The sequence below is a fragment of the Annulohypoxylon maeteangense genome (genome assembly GCF_022496945.1).
Source record: "Annulohypoxylon maeteangense strain CBS 123835 unplaced genomic scaffold GGS22scaffold_1, whole genome shotgun sequence".
Lineage (NCBI taxonomy): Eukaryota > Fungi > Ascomycota > Sordariomycetes > Xylariales > Hypoxylaceae > Annulohypoxylon > Annulohypoxylon maeteangense.
In genome coordinates, this window is record NW_025953248.1 from 4,069,678 (window position 1) to 4,082,171 (window position 12,494).

At 47.9% G+C, this 12,494-nt stretch overlaps 5 protein-coding genes across 5 annotated transcripts; 3 read left to right on the top strand and 2 right to left on the bottom strand.

Annotated features, from left to right (window-relative positions):
• Positions 1 to 26: 26 nt before the first annotated feature.
• Positions 27 to 1,563, bottom strand: GGS22DRAFT_16995 (uncharacterized protein). Its single transcript, XM_047962396.1, has one exon. It carries the CDS (start codon positions 1,232 to 1,234, stop codon positions 152 to 154), a length of 1,083 nt encoding a protein of 360 aa, XP_047824516.1. The 5' UTR covers positions 1,235 to 1,563; the 3' UTR covers positions 27 to 151.
• A 1,665-nt stretch (positions 1,564 to 3,228) lies between these two features.
• GGS22DRAFT_151583 (uncharacterized protein) lies at positions 3,229 to 3,583 on the bottom strand. The gene has a single exon (XM_047959513.1). The coding sequence runs from the start codon at positions 3,494 to 3,496 to the stop codon at positions 3,284 to 3,286; it is 213 nt and encodes a 70-aa protein (XP_047824517.1). The 5' UTR covers positions 3,497 to 3,583; the 3' UTR covers positions 3,229 to 3,283.
• A 916-nt stretch (positions 3,584 to 4,499) lies between these two features.
• On the top strand, positions 4,500 to 9,538 carry GGS22DRAFT_17020 (tricalbin). Its single transcript, XM_047962412.1, has 4 exons — positions 4,500 to 4,868; positions 4,937 to 5,246; positions 5,309 to 7,977; positions 8,028 to 9,538. Exons 1-4 carry the CDS (start codon positions 4,674 to 4,676, stop codon positions 9,354 to 9,356), a joined length of 4,503 nt encoding a protein of 1,500 aa, XP_047824518.1. The 5' UTR covers positions 4,500 to 4,673; the 3' UTR covers positions 9,357 to 9,538.
• Positions 9,539 to 10,032: 494 nt separating this feature from the next.
• On the top strand, positions 10,033 to 11,312 carry GGS22DRAFT_194603 (uncharacterized protein; the record flags this gene model as incomplete). Its single annotated transcript, XM_047965524.1, has 1 exon — positions 10,033 to 11,312. One exon carries the CDS (start codon positions 10,033 to 10,035, stop codon positions 11,239 to 11,241), a length of 1,209 nt encoding a protein of 402 aa, XP_047824519.1. The 3' UTR covers positions 11,242 to 11,312.
• Positions 11,313 to 11,729: 417 nt separating this feature from the next.
• GGS22DRAFT_184033 (uncharacterized protein) lies at positions 11,730 to 12,439 on the top strand (the record flags this gene model as incomplete). Its single annotated transcript, XM_047964149.1, has 2 exons — positions 11,730 to 11,832; positions 11,949 to 12,439. The coding sequence occupies 2 exons, from the start codon at positions 11,730 to 11,732 to the stop codon at positions 12,437 to 12,439; spliced, it is 594 nt and encodes a 197-aa protein (XP_047824520.1).
• Between the last annotated feature and the right edge of the window lie 55 nt (positions 12,440 to 12,494).

The following is a 12,494-nucleotide window of genomic DNA, read 5'->3' on the forward strand; positions in this document are numbered from 1 at the left end:
TATTTGTTAGGACACAATGTTATTATCCATTAACAGCCTATATTAAACTATTTAAAAATAATCAGACTAGTAGCAATGTAATATGTTTCCAAAGAGTTGGCGCTGATAACAGTAGATATCGTTCAAGTAATATCTCCACTCAACATTGTTATTATAGCGGCAGATAGCCCACGCCCTTCGTCTGCTCATAGAGCCTTAGAACACTCCCGGGTTCATGACTGAGGTGTGGATGCCCCCGAGAGATCATCGGGTTACCTAAGATGTGCACCCTCCAGGACTTATCCATCGGCGATCCCTCGGGTCCCAGGTCCTGCCAGGCACTCAGTATGAGGCGTGCACGAGACGTCTTGACACATAAATCTGTAGGACAGTAACAGCAGAAATAGAATCCATTCTTGTTGTCCATACCCTCTCTGGGGAGAAACGAACTAAGAATTCTTTTCAATGACCCTATCTCATGACCTATACCCCTTCTAGCACCATAGGTGAGCCTCAAATGGGGACAAATCTTCAAGTCTCCCATAGCTGGGATCGTTATTGACTTCGTGTCTACTTCATAGCGCCATGAGGACAATAGTAGGAATCGAAGATTGCCATCATCCCCCACTACAATCTTAGGGAAGGCCGAATAATGGACCGATAAAACGTTAGGTTGCCTATACGGCCACAGATGAGTTCCGAACTTCGTTTCGATGCGCGGTACGAGCAGGTTATCGAGATAGTCTTGATAATTACGGCACTTCAGGCGCGTGTACTTAAGAGCAAGCTGGATATGTCGGTGATCAATCCGAAGAAGGCGTGCGTCAAGTCGGTCTTGCTGCCCGTATCCAGTCTGTCGCCATCGTTTCCGGCCTGCTGAACAGGTTTGAACACACGGCTTCTCTGGCGTATCGGATGTATCAACTTTATGTAACCTGACACAGACCTCGCATACCCAGTAATCCGGCCTCTGACGAGCAATGGCCGCTAGATATTCGCAACGATATTCCCGGGTAAAGGGGTTTGCCAAGGCGTCTCTTCTGAGGATCTCACCCAGCGGGCGGCAAGTTTGGGATAACACAAGTCGACTGGCTGGCGACAGATCATCCGAAATATGGTGAATAAGCTCGACTGGTAACTGAAGAAGATGGCAGACAGGCTTTTTTGTTATTTCGTGTTCTTCCTCGAATGGCGACCATGTCACGATGCTAGTAAGCAGTCCGTAGACTGCTTGAAGCAGATTCAAGAAACCCATGACCTCGACAGAAATGAAGGAGCATTTCACGAAGGAGGTTTGGGATTAAGTCGAGTTTTCTTGCCATAAGAGCAAGTAGAATGGCGCGCTTGCACCGTTATAAGTCGTAAATATGTATCTCTGATGAAGTACAATTTGATTTGGCTAACCTCCGATTTACGTTCATTGAGTTGTTAACTTACCAAGCTATTGAACTTACTGAAGGGTTGACTCATACTGTGTCAGAAGATAGCTCTATCCATAGGACACCTCTCTATCTTGATGGTTTAAATAACATCTTAGATATGCCATAGCATATAATATGCGCTCAAATATGCTAGGAACTTCGAGGTGTAGATAATATTTAGCGGTGCTGACATATATCCAGCTGCGCCAGCACTTTTTCATTGTTGTCATTTGGAACCTTGCGGGGGGGTATTTTGGCTGTATTTCGCATCTTAGGTTCCAGGACGAGGGACTCCTGTGACGAAAGCGATGATTGTGGGATTTCAATCGAAGACGACGCTTCTTAGGGATGCTCGTGATGTCGGGCGCAGCCCCTATTTTACTCCGCGCCGATTGCACATCCTCTACTGAGCACGCTACTAAAACTGGTCCGAGCTTAAGGCCTTCGTCAGCACTAATAGCGATGTTGTCAGCGCATCCCCAAGCTTGAGTACTAGGTAACTGTAAACATTACGATATTGTCACAATTTAGTGAGATGCATTGATCCTCTACGGGCTTTGCTGATTTAATACTCCTGTAGACTGATGTCTCGAGATAGTGTCGAGATGAAATTACATAGGTACGAAGTAGGCCTGAGTAATATCGCATGGTTCGCTGGTTGGCTGTAGGTTCGCAAAGGTCAATGCGAATGATGGCAATCGCATGCGTATGTGAGCATACCTAGCAAAGAGATAATATGTCGTCGTCGCGTAGACATGTATAACTTTTTCGCCTGAGCTGACCATTCAATGTCTAGTAGAGGTCTCGGTGGTATCGCCACTGCGTACCTAATAGATATTCGTGAATAAGAATCCTAAATATTAGAGATGAAAATTCCTCAATTGAAGTTAACGTGAAGCTCCTCCTACATTTTATGGATAATATAAGGCCACGTAAAATTCCTAGTCATGTTTCCGTAAATTCACCCAAACGTGGTTCAAGTTGGCACTTGAATAAGATCAATAAGCCCACGCAATCCGATTTGGCGTGCGATGTATTGTCCTCGTTTCACGCCTCAAACGTACGTTACGGCTGGTGATCCTCTTCATGATGCTGAAATAGGCGAGATTTGACACTCAGGGCTGCTCAATTAAAAAGGCCCCTTTTCGTAGTGGGTAAAGCAAAGGTTTTTTCTCTGTCTTTAAAGTCGATGAACGTTACAACTCAACGGGCTCGTTTTGTATAATACCACAGTCGTTGTTGCAACCCACCCAAGCCCGGCTGATAGTATCATCTGCTGTACCGAATACGCATGCGTCACACGTGTATGTGTGAGGTGAGGCTTGGGAGGTAATCATCAAAAGGTGACCGGCTACTCGGCGCTCTTAGAAATGATGATCGGGCAGGGATTTGAGGGGTTCCTAACGGGTTGTGTCGCATGGATGCACAACATAATAGCACAGATTACTTGGCGCTAATACTACCTATTATCAACGATATTAATACTGCAGAATCCCTTTCGTACGATAGATTTGTGGTGAGTTGTAAGAATACGTACTAGGTATGTAGGTAATTAGGTATGAATAGATTGACAAAATGAATTTGCTAACCGTCAAAACTTCACAATGAATTCGGATGTACCTAACAAACGATATCGTAATCTTGTGGCGCGGATGCCAGCATGCTTTTGGCTGCGCGAATCCGAATCTGTTTAACCTGCTCGCGCATATGACCGAGAGCGAGAGGTGGCTGGTACCTGGTACTGGTGCCGCTATGCCGATGCGACGGCCGCTCCGCATGTGAGAAGATCCGGGAGGACGATACTATTATTGTAACTTGTTATTATTGCACTTCCTCTTCCTGCACCTCCTAGACCTCCTGCACTTCCTGCATCTGCTGCACTTCTAGCAAGTATGTCTCGTTGCACTGGTATGCAAGGCCATCAAATCGGAAGGGATCAGCTGCACATAGCAGAAGGAATAGCGGAAGCTGGTTGATCTTTGGACTTTGGTATAGATCGGTGCAGCGATCATCCATGGCAAACAATCAAGGAATAGGAACAGTGCAAGCGCCTCCAGCTCACACCTATACAGCTGAGAACATTTGTCTATTGCCATTTATGGACCTAATTTCTTAGGTAGGCAGCTAGGCTGTGCTGTGTTTTAGGCCATGTCTGATCGTACATATCCCGCACCGAGTGTGTGTTGGTATGTGTTGAAGAGGGAAGAAGAATGTCGGGAATATATATGACGCTTAAAAGTTCAGAGCACAGCACCGTTGGATCGTTACCGTTACCCAAAACCAAGATCAAGGTTTAAGTTCATCAATCGGCTATTATTAACGTAAACCTAAACTTTTGACATCTGAACAGCACCTGCCTTCCATGTAGATGTACGCAATATGTGTACATTTATACCAAGGTAACCGCAGCTCTAGATTGTGGAGAGAAAAATTCATGCCAGGATTTGTGCAGCGATTGACCGAAAGGAATTATACTATTGGTTAAGACTTGCAAACTAACGAATGTTTATACGATAAGATCCCTAGCACAATTACATCATTCAGAGCCCACATGGGGCCACGAATCTGGGAACATCTTGGACCACCTAGGAGGTAACCGAGCTTGTACCTATCAAGCCAAGAAAGCACCTAAGGTATTGTACAATCAGACGTACCAGAGAGGTACCACTTTAAACTTTGGGAAACAGGGCGCTGCGTGTCTTTCCCAATTCAATCTTCTTAAGCTTACATTCGTAACCATCGCCAACGTCGACTCCTTGACCTTACAGCACTTGCCTTTTCCTTGTTCTTGTTCTTTTGCCCCTTCTCTTCCTCTCTCTTCCTGTCTCTGTATCTTCTCCTCTTCTCCCGTTCTCCCATTCTCGTCTCTTGTGTTATCAATTCTCTCCCATCTATTTCTCTGCAATTGGAAGCAACAGCACTAGGTAGCCTTACGAACTATCGATAGCTTACCCGCCGCGTTTACGTCTCCTTACATATTCCTATGTAACTAATAGGCACCTAGAGTCACTAGTATATTTTAGCTATCTGGCTATCCCATCCAAGACAGCTTAATACCTGACCTAGGTAGCTAGTTAGCAACCGGCCTTCTGTGTCACTCCTTTTAATCCAAGACAATTTCTTTGTCAAACTTTGTCGCCCCTCCACGCGAAATACGATCGGCACGCTCAACAAACCGAACTACATATGCTGCGCGACGCAACGGCCAACCACCCAGCCCTCTCGCGCTTTTGAGTTGCTTCAGCGGTATAGGCACCTTCTCGAGAAGTCACCATGGCATCGATCGAACGAGAAGCAAATGAGCTTAAGCAACAAGGCGCCATTGAGGCCGCTCGCGACCCCGAATCTTCTGTTACTTCGAACGATGCCCAGAAAAAATTAGTTGAGGAGAGCAAAAATGCAGGCGTGGCTGCTTTCACATTCGACCCGGATGCCAGTCCGGAGGAAAAGAGAGCTCAGGCCAAAGCTGTATGTCCCTTATTACACATCAGTCTTTGTTGATATATATGTATATACTGATTGAATGTCACTATTAGGCCATACCTAACGATATCCGCCATTTACGGAAACCGCGAGGTGTAGCCATTGCCACCGACGTCGACGATGGCACAAAAGCTGATTACGCTCTTCCCTCCCCTTCCAAGGCTAACGCTATCGTACACGCCAAAGACAAAGATGGGCGATCAATTACGGACGGAAACACGGCCAGGGAGGAAGAAGAGCTAGCTGATATGGTTGGGTGGACTCAGCGATTCGGCTGGCCTGTCGACAGTGTCATGGAAGGCGATAGTCTATTGGATCATACCACCTGGCTAGAGGGAACTGTTCCTGACCAATACTTTGGAGGTTGGTTCATTTGGTTCCCGTGTGCCCCTGATGGAAATCGCTAATGTTGACGTGTTCTACAGACTGGTATCATAATGCTGCGGTCATCATTTTTGCTTGTCTCTCTTCGTGGCTTGTTGCCGTCCTTGGAGGTGGTCTAGGTTGGGTCATTATCATTATGGCAACTTGCTCTACTTACTACCGCACTTCGATCAGGAGAGTCCGGAGAAACTTCCGTGACGACATTACACGGGAAATGGCGCTGAAGAAGCTGGAGAATGATCACGAATCTGTTGAATGGATTAACTCGTTCCTCGTAAAGTTCTGGCCTATTTACCAACCTGTCCTCGCACAGACTGTCATCAACTCCGTTGATCAGGTTTTGAGCTCGGCGACTCCTTCATTTCTTGATAGTCTACGACTAAAGACCTTCACCCTAGGGTCCAAGCCTCCCAGGATGGATCATGTCAAGACTTATCCCAAGGCAGAAGATGACACCATCATTATGGATTGGAAATTCAGCTTCACACCAAATGATAAAGAGGATATGACGGCGCGCCAAATCCAAAACAAGATCGACCCCAAGGTTGTCCTCGAAATCCGCATCGGAAAAGCCATGATTAGCAAGGGCCTAGACGTCATTGTAGAGAAGATGTCCTTTTCCGGCATTATGCGCTTAAAGATCAAACTCCAGTTCCCCTTCCCACATATCGAGAAAGTCGAAATGTGCTTCCTTGAGCGCCCAGAAATTGACTATGTTTGTAAGCCTCTTGGCGGTGAAACATTTGGTTTCGATATCAATTTCATTCCTGGCCTGGAACGCTTCATTCAAGAACAGATTCACGGAAACCTAGCCCCAATGATGTACGCTCCAAATGTATTCCCTATTGAAGTTGCGAAGTTGCTTGCAGGTTCACCTGTCGACCAAGCGATTGGTGTGATCGCGATTACGATCCATGGAGCTCAAGGTCTCAAGAACCCCGATAATTTCGCCGGCAATCCCGATCCGTACGCTGTGGTCACTTTCAACAAGAGAGCGCCTCTTGCTCAGACCAAAGTTGTCAAGGACACTCCAAACCCCAGATGGGGTGAGACGCATTATGTTATCGTTACGTCGTTTAACGACTCGCTTGACCTTATCGTGTACGACTATAACGATTTCCGCAAAGACAAAGAGCTCGGTGTCGGGTCCTTCCCGCTTGAACGGATAGAGGAGCTTGGCGTGTACGAGAACGAGCGCCTAGAAGTTATTGCCCATGGTAAAGCTAGAGGTGTGATCAATGCTGATATTCGCTTCTTCCCCGTTCTAGAGGCTACAGAACACGAAGGCAAAGTAGAGCCACCTCCAGAGACGAACACCGGTATCCTACGATATACTATTGAGCAAGCAAAGGATCTCGACGGCACCAAGAGCTTGGTTGGCTTACTCAATCCATATGCTGCGCTACTACTAAACGGCAAAGAAGTCCACCTAACCAAAAGGCTCAAGCGTACCAACAATCCAATTTGGGACAATGGTTCTAAGGAAATTCTTATCACCGACCGGAAAAATGCCAAATTGGGTCTTGCTATCAAAGATGACCGCGAAATCGCTGGAGATCAACTTATCGGTACTCACCAGATCAAGCTTGATGACATGCTTGAGATGATGGAGAAGGGTCATGAGTGGTACAATCTATCGGGGGCCAAGACTGGACGAGCAAAGTTGACCGCTCAATGGAAACCTGTCGCGCTGTCCGGTGTGTTAGCAGGAACTGGAGGTTACCAAACCCCCATCGGTGTTATGCGCCTCCACTTCAAGGGTGCGCGCGATCTTCGGAATTTCGAGACTATGGGTAAATCGGATCCCTATGTTCGCGTGCTACTCTCCGGTATTGAAAAGGGTCGAACCGTAACGCACCGCAATACGTTAAGCCCCGAATGGGACGAAGTCATCTACATACCAATGCATTCTGCTAGAGACCGTCTAACCCTTGAGGTTATGGATGCGGAGAAGATGGGTAAGGATCGTAGCTTGGGCTTGGTCGAGGTCTTTGCCGGTGACTACATCACTGAAGATGAGGAGACCGGCGAATACCTCGTCCATGACGCGAAGAAGGCACACGAAGGCGGCCTCCGGTTGCACGGAAAGGGCATCGCAAAGGGAACGCTCGCATATACCGTTTCGTTCTATCCATGCCTAAACGTCGCAGATCCCGAGGAGGAGGAGGAAGAGGCAAAGGATAAAGAAGTAGCCGCAGAAGCACCGAAGAAGTCACTCGATGTTCCTCGATCATCGGAAGCTGGGAAGATTCCCACGCTAGAGAGGAAAGAAAACGGTAGTGTACCAATAACGCCAACTTCGCCCTCGATGCCCAAATCGCCGGTCTCTCCTAGGTCAACTGCATCTGGACGAAGGTCTCGTGAAGCGCAACGCGAGCGCCCTAAGGTTCACCTTTCCCCCGAGGAGCTACTGAAGTATGAATGTGGATTCTTGATCTTCAAGCTCATGGACGCCGAAATGCCTAAAAGTGGAACACATCTCGAAATCTACGTCGATGACATGTTATACCCGTCCTATATCTCGGGCACAGCCAAGAATAAAGTGTTTAAATTCGATGAGATTGGCGACTGCTTTATCCGCGAACTGGACTTCTCACGCCTAACTCTCAAGGTGAGAGAGAAACGCGAGAAGCCAGGTGAAGAGCGCGATGAAGATCATACAGTAGCTCGGTTAACGGGTAACACTCTAGACACTTTGAAGCAATGTTTAGTAAGCTTCCACTCGAAACGACTGTTCTTCCACGTTGCTAACAATCTCAGAATAACCCCACGGTTCTAAAGCTAAAGGATGAAGAAAATAGAGCTGCCACGGTTAGGGTCAGCTTGAAGTATATCCCTGTCAAGATGCATCTCGATCCTAGCGAGAGCATCAATAACATGGGTAACCTTCGCGTCGATGTATTGGATGCAACTGACCTACCTCCTGCGGACTCGAACGGCAAAAGTGACCCATACTGCAAGTTCGAGCTTAATGGGCAGGATGTGTTCAAGACCAAGACCCAAAAGAAAACGCTCAATCCCGTATGGAACGAGTACTTCGAAGTCCCGGTGCCGTCAAGAACCGCTGCCAAGTTCACCTGTAAAGTCTATGACTATGACTTCGCGGATAAGCCTGACTTTCTGGGTGGAACGGACATCAATCTGGAACAGCTTGACCCGTTTAAGGCAAAGGAGCTCAAGTTGCTTCTAGATGGGAAGTCTGGCTCCGTCAGATTACGGCTCCTCTTTAGACCTGACTATGTTACACGCTCCCGACTAGGTACTAGCACGTTCTCGGGAACATTTGGTGGCCCCGGCAGGATCGTAACTGGTGTTGTAGGAGCTCCGGTCAAGGGTGGTGTCGCAGTAGCTGGTGTCGTTGGCCACGGTGTTGGAAAGGGTGCCAGTTTTATCAAGCGAGGTTTCCGAGGAAAGAAAGACGATGAAGGCAACGGCCTAACTCTAACGTCTAGTAATTCGGAGATCCCCACGATCGTGACAAATGGACCCGATACTGCTGCGCCTGGTCCTGGCCTGAGACGATCGACGGGCTTAAGCGTTGACGGCGAATCAGCCGCTACTCGCCCTGTCACGCCTAACGGCAATGGTAAGGCCCATGGACGCAACCCTAGTTTAGGTGGAGTCTCTATTCACAGTTTAGCCCCAGGTGCTGCCGGCGCCGGAACAGCTACTTTTACCGTGGTTTCTGCGGAAGGATATCCTTCGTCATCGGATATCTACGTCCAGATCAAACAACTCACACCCAAAGAGCGGACCGTTGGCAAGACAAAACACCACGAGTCTCCTGACGTAGTACGATTCGACGAAACGTTCAAGCACACATGCACTCCCGATACGCAATTCCGTATTGAAGTCAAAGGCCACCACACTTTCGGAAGCGACGACGATCTAGGCGAAGCGCTATATTTCGTAGACGAGAGCGGCGGCGGTGAAAAGGAGATCAAGGTCGGAGGTGGAACGGTGGTTGTGAAGAGCACGTTTGGAGAAAACAACGAAAGCCCCAGTCCAAGAAGTGGGAATAACGCTTTACGGAGGAGTTTCTTAAGCAAGAGGGAAACCAGGAATAGCCGAGAAGGAACGCCTACATAAGTCTCATAACATGGGTTTAGCATTGGGCGCTCAGGGGGCTACGGGTTATATATCGTGACAACTAGTGGGGGGACAGTTCCGACTACAGTGTTTTCATAATCAAAAAGTAGATTTTAGTTAGGTAATTATGATGAGTTTAGCCTATCCATATAGTAATGACGAATTTGCTTGTGTGCCTAGGGGTTGAGGTAGATTTCAATTGTTGGCAGATGTGAACCCCTATTGTTAGGTAGGCACCTGGAAATAATAAGGAGTCTATCACACCTCAGTAACATTTATTAGGTATTTGTACACAATTACCCGATCAACATGTCCTATATTGCAAGGTTGCCTATCATTTTCCCGAGTAACAAACTTCGATTGTATGAATATGAGAACACTGTCGCCGATATCTAAACCAAGGATACTAGAAAATCGAGGATGTCTGAGGCTGGACCTAAGACATCAATTGTTTTCAAGGCTTGAAATTCCCTGAAATATCTGGTTAAACCTCAGGCGATTCCAATATAGGTAAGGTTATAAGTCATAAGAGACGTCTTCTCAAAACCAAGTATAAATAATTGCCTACCTAGAAGACCCTTCTAGGTCAGTATATCGACCACAACCAGCTACCTACCTACTTACTAGGCCTTACTAGGTATTACGGAGGCTCCCAAACAAATAAATTAGTTACATCATGGCTTCTTCCGGAAAGAAAGGAAGGCGTCTAGAGCCCACGAAAGACGAAAACGGCAAGAATATCAAACACCTCCAGCCCCCCAAATACGCCCCTTTCGGTGTCTTCCAGAAGCCGATCCTACACAAGAACGCATACAAGCCCCGCGATCTTCTCAACTACGCCGTTCTCTCCTTTCACAACCGTCCAGACGGCAAACTAAGCTTTCAACAGCTCGAGGCGCGAAAGGATTTCGTGAATCGATTCAAGGAGAGGAAGATGAAATACGGAAAGGACTTAAGGACCGGGGCTTCCCAGCAAAGCTTCCAGCAAGATATGACGGATTTATTTTCGTACCTCGACAAGTTCTTCTTCATCGGACTCCTACGTGACAATGTTTCCCTTGATAGTGGTATCGATCTCATAAGGGATGGCGGTGGATGTCTCAGAGGCTTGAGTGGCAAGACACGCTGGTGTACGAAGCAGCACGACAAGACCCTGACCCGTCTTAGTATTGGGACAAACAGCAAGTTATACGAGCTTCCCCGTATCGTATACTCCCTTATTCACGAGATGGTGCACGCGTATCAATATACCTTCGGCTGCGATTGCGTGAGATGTGAGAGGGATGTACCTAACACGGGGGGTCTTTCTCATGATGGTCATGGGCCCATCTTTGTGATGCTCCACCGCCTCGTTCTGACGGAGATCAGACGATGGGGCGCCTTTAGTGGCGAGAAGGAGTTAATGATGCTAGGAGAATCTGATTGCCCCGGACGATCGATGAGTTGGTCCGCGAGAGAAAGCGCCAGGGCTGCCTTTGAAAACTTGGACAAGCGCCAGAAGAAGTTGTACCACTCACTCCGCAGCCAAATAAATACTAAGTACCTTATTCACTTCAGTCCTGATGGAGAGGAGGTGGTTGTTAATGAATCACGTCTTAACAATAAGCGGACTATGATGGAGGACTATCTCCAGTCTCAGCGGGACAAGTATACGTGGGGCGAGGCCAAGCCTACTTCTACTAAAGGTGGGCTAGTAACGGAGATAGAGGATGATTTTCGTGATGATTCCTCGCATGATGATGGGGATGAAGACGACGACAACGCGGTCGTTAATGTTAAGAAAGAACACAGGAATTTGGATAAGGGTTCCTGCCCTTTACCAAGTACCCCAAACGGGCCGACTGGGCTTCCAAAGACCCCTATCAGACCTGCAAAAAGTGCCTGATTTCCTCCCATAAAGCCTGAGCGGCATAGTCCACACCCTCTACACTACGTCAGGGCAACTGCTGAAGAGGTCACAAGTTCAGCTTTTTTTCCTACAAATGTATGCTTATCTAGCTTAGATTTGACGCATAGATACAGGGTGGCGTTCTACTACTCAAGCATTAGCTAAATGACGAAGTTTCTATATACAATCTGAATCCGAGCCACCACGTTATGACCTGCATTCTAGGGAAAACCACTAACCATCGCCATAGCATAAAGAAGCTTTTCCCGAGCGTACTATTAGGTCTAACTCCGCCATATCAGCAGGTCATATGAAGAGTGTCAGTGAACAGCATCCAGACGTAGAATTATGAATACAAATAGGCGTCTGACTCCCATTTTTTCTAACATCTATTCTTACCATCTAACATCAACAGTTTTTCTTACTTGCCAAAGAAACTTCAGTAAGCTTCTAACATATCTAACTTACCCTTCAAAACATCAACGATGAAGTCCATAAACGCTCTCTTATGCCTCACCGGCGTCGTCAGCGGTGCCGCTATCTACCCGGCCGTTAAGCCCATCAACGTCGAGGGTCTCGCCAACGGATGTAAGTCAAGAACCCAGCCACCCCTAGTAATATCCCAAACCCTACCTATCCTTACTTCTTACTTCAACTCCTCCCATCCCTTCCACTACTCTAACATAAACCTAACCCATCTCCAGTATACGACGTCCCCCTCGGCCCCAACGGCATGGACTTCTCGCGCGCCACCCTCGACGAAGCATGGAACATCAGCGCCTCGGCGCCGGACTACCTCTCCGTGATCGCCAACGCCGAGGCCTACAACGAAACGGGCATAACGCCATACTGCACGCCTCAATTCCCCACGCGCAAGACGCTGTGCCGGGAGCGCAAGATCCGACGGGACGACTACCTCCGCGCGTACGCGAAGTACCTCGACTGGATCAACAACGGGCCGGACAACGGGTGGGTGCGGAAGCACCAGTGCAAGACGATCCTGTGGGGGTCCGTCGTGGTGTCAACGTGCAGCTGGGGCGGACCCAACCCGACTTGTGTCGGGGAGCTGGTTGAGGCTATGCGCGAGTTGGATATGTACTGCGCGTACGACGAGGGCGGGGATATTAGTATCCGCCATTGGAAGAAGGTGTACGGACGACATAATGTTCGGGATGAGGTTAATGGTGGGAGTTAGATTTGATGATGATGATGGTGGTGGGGGTGTGGGGTTGAAGTCGATGACGGGGAGG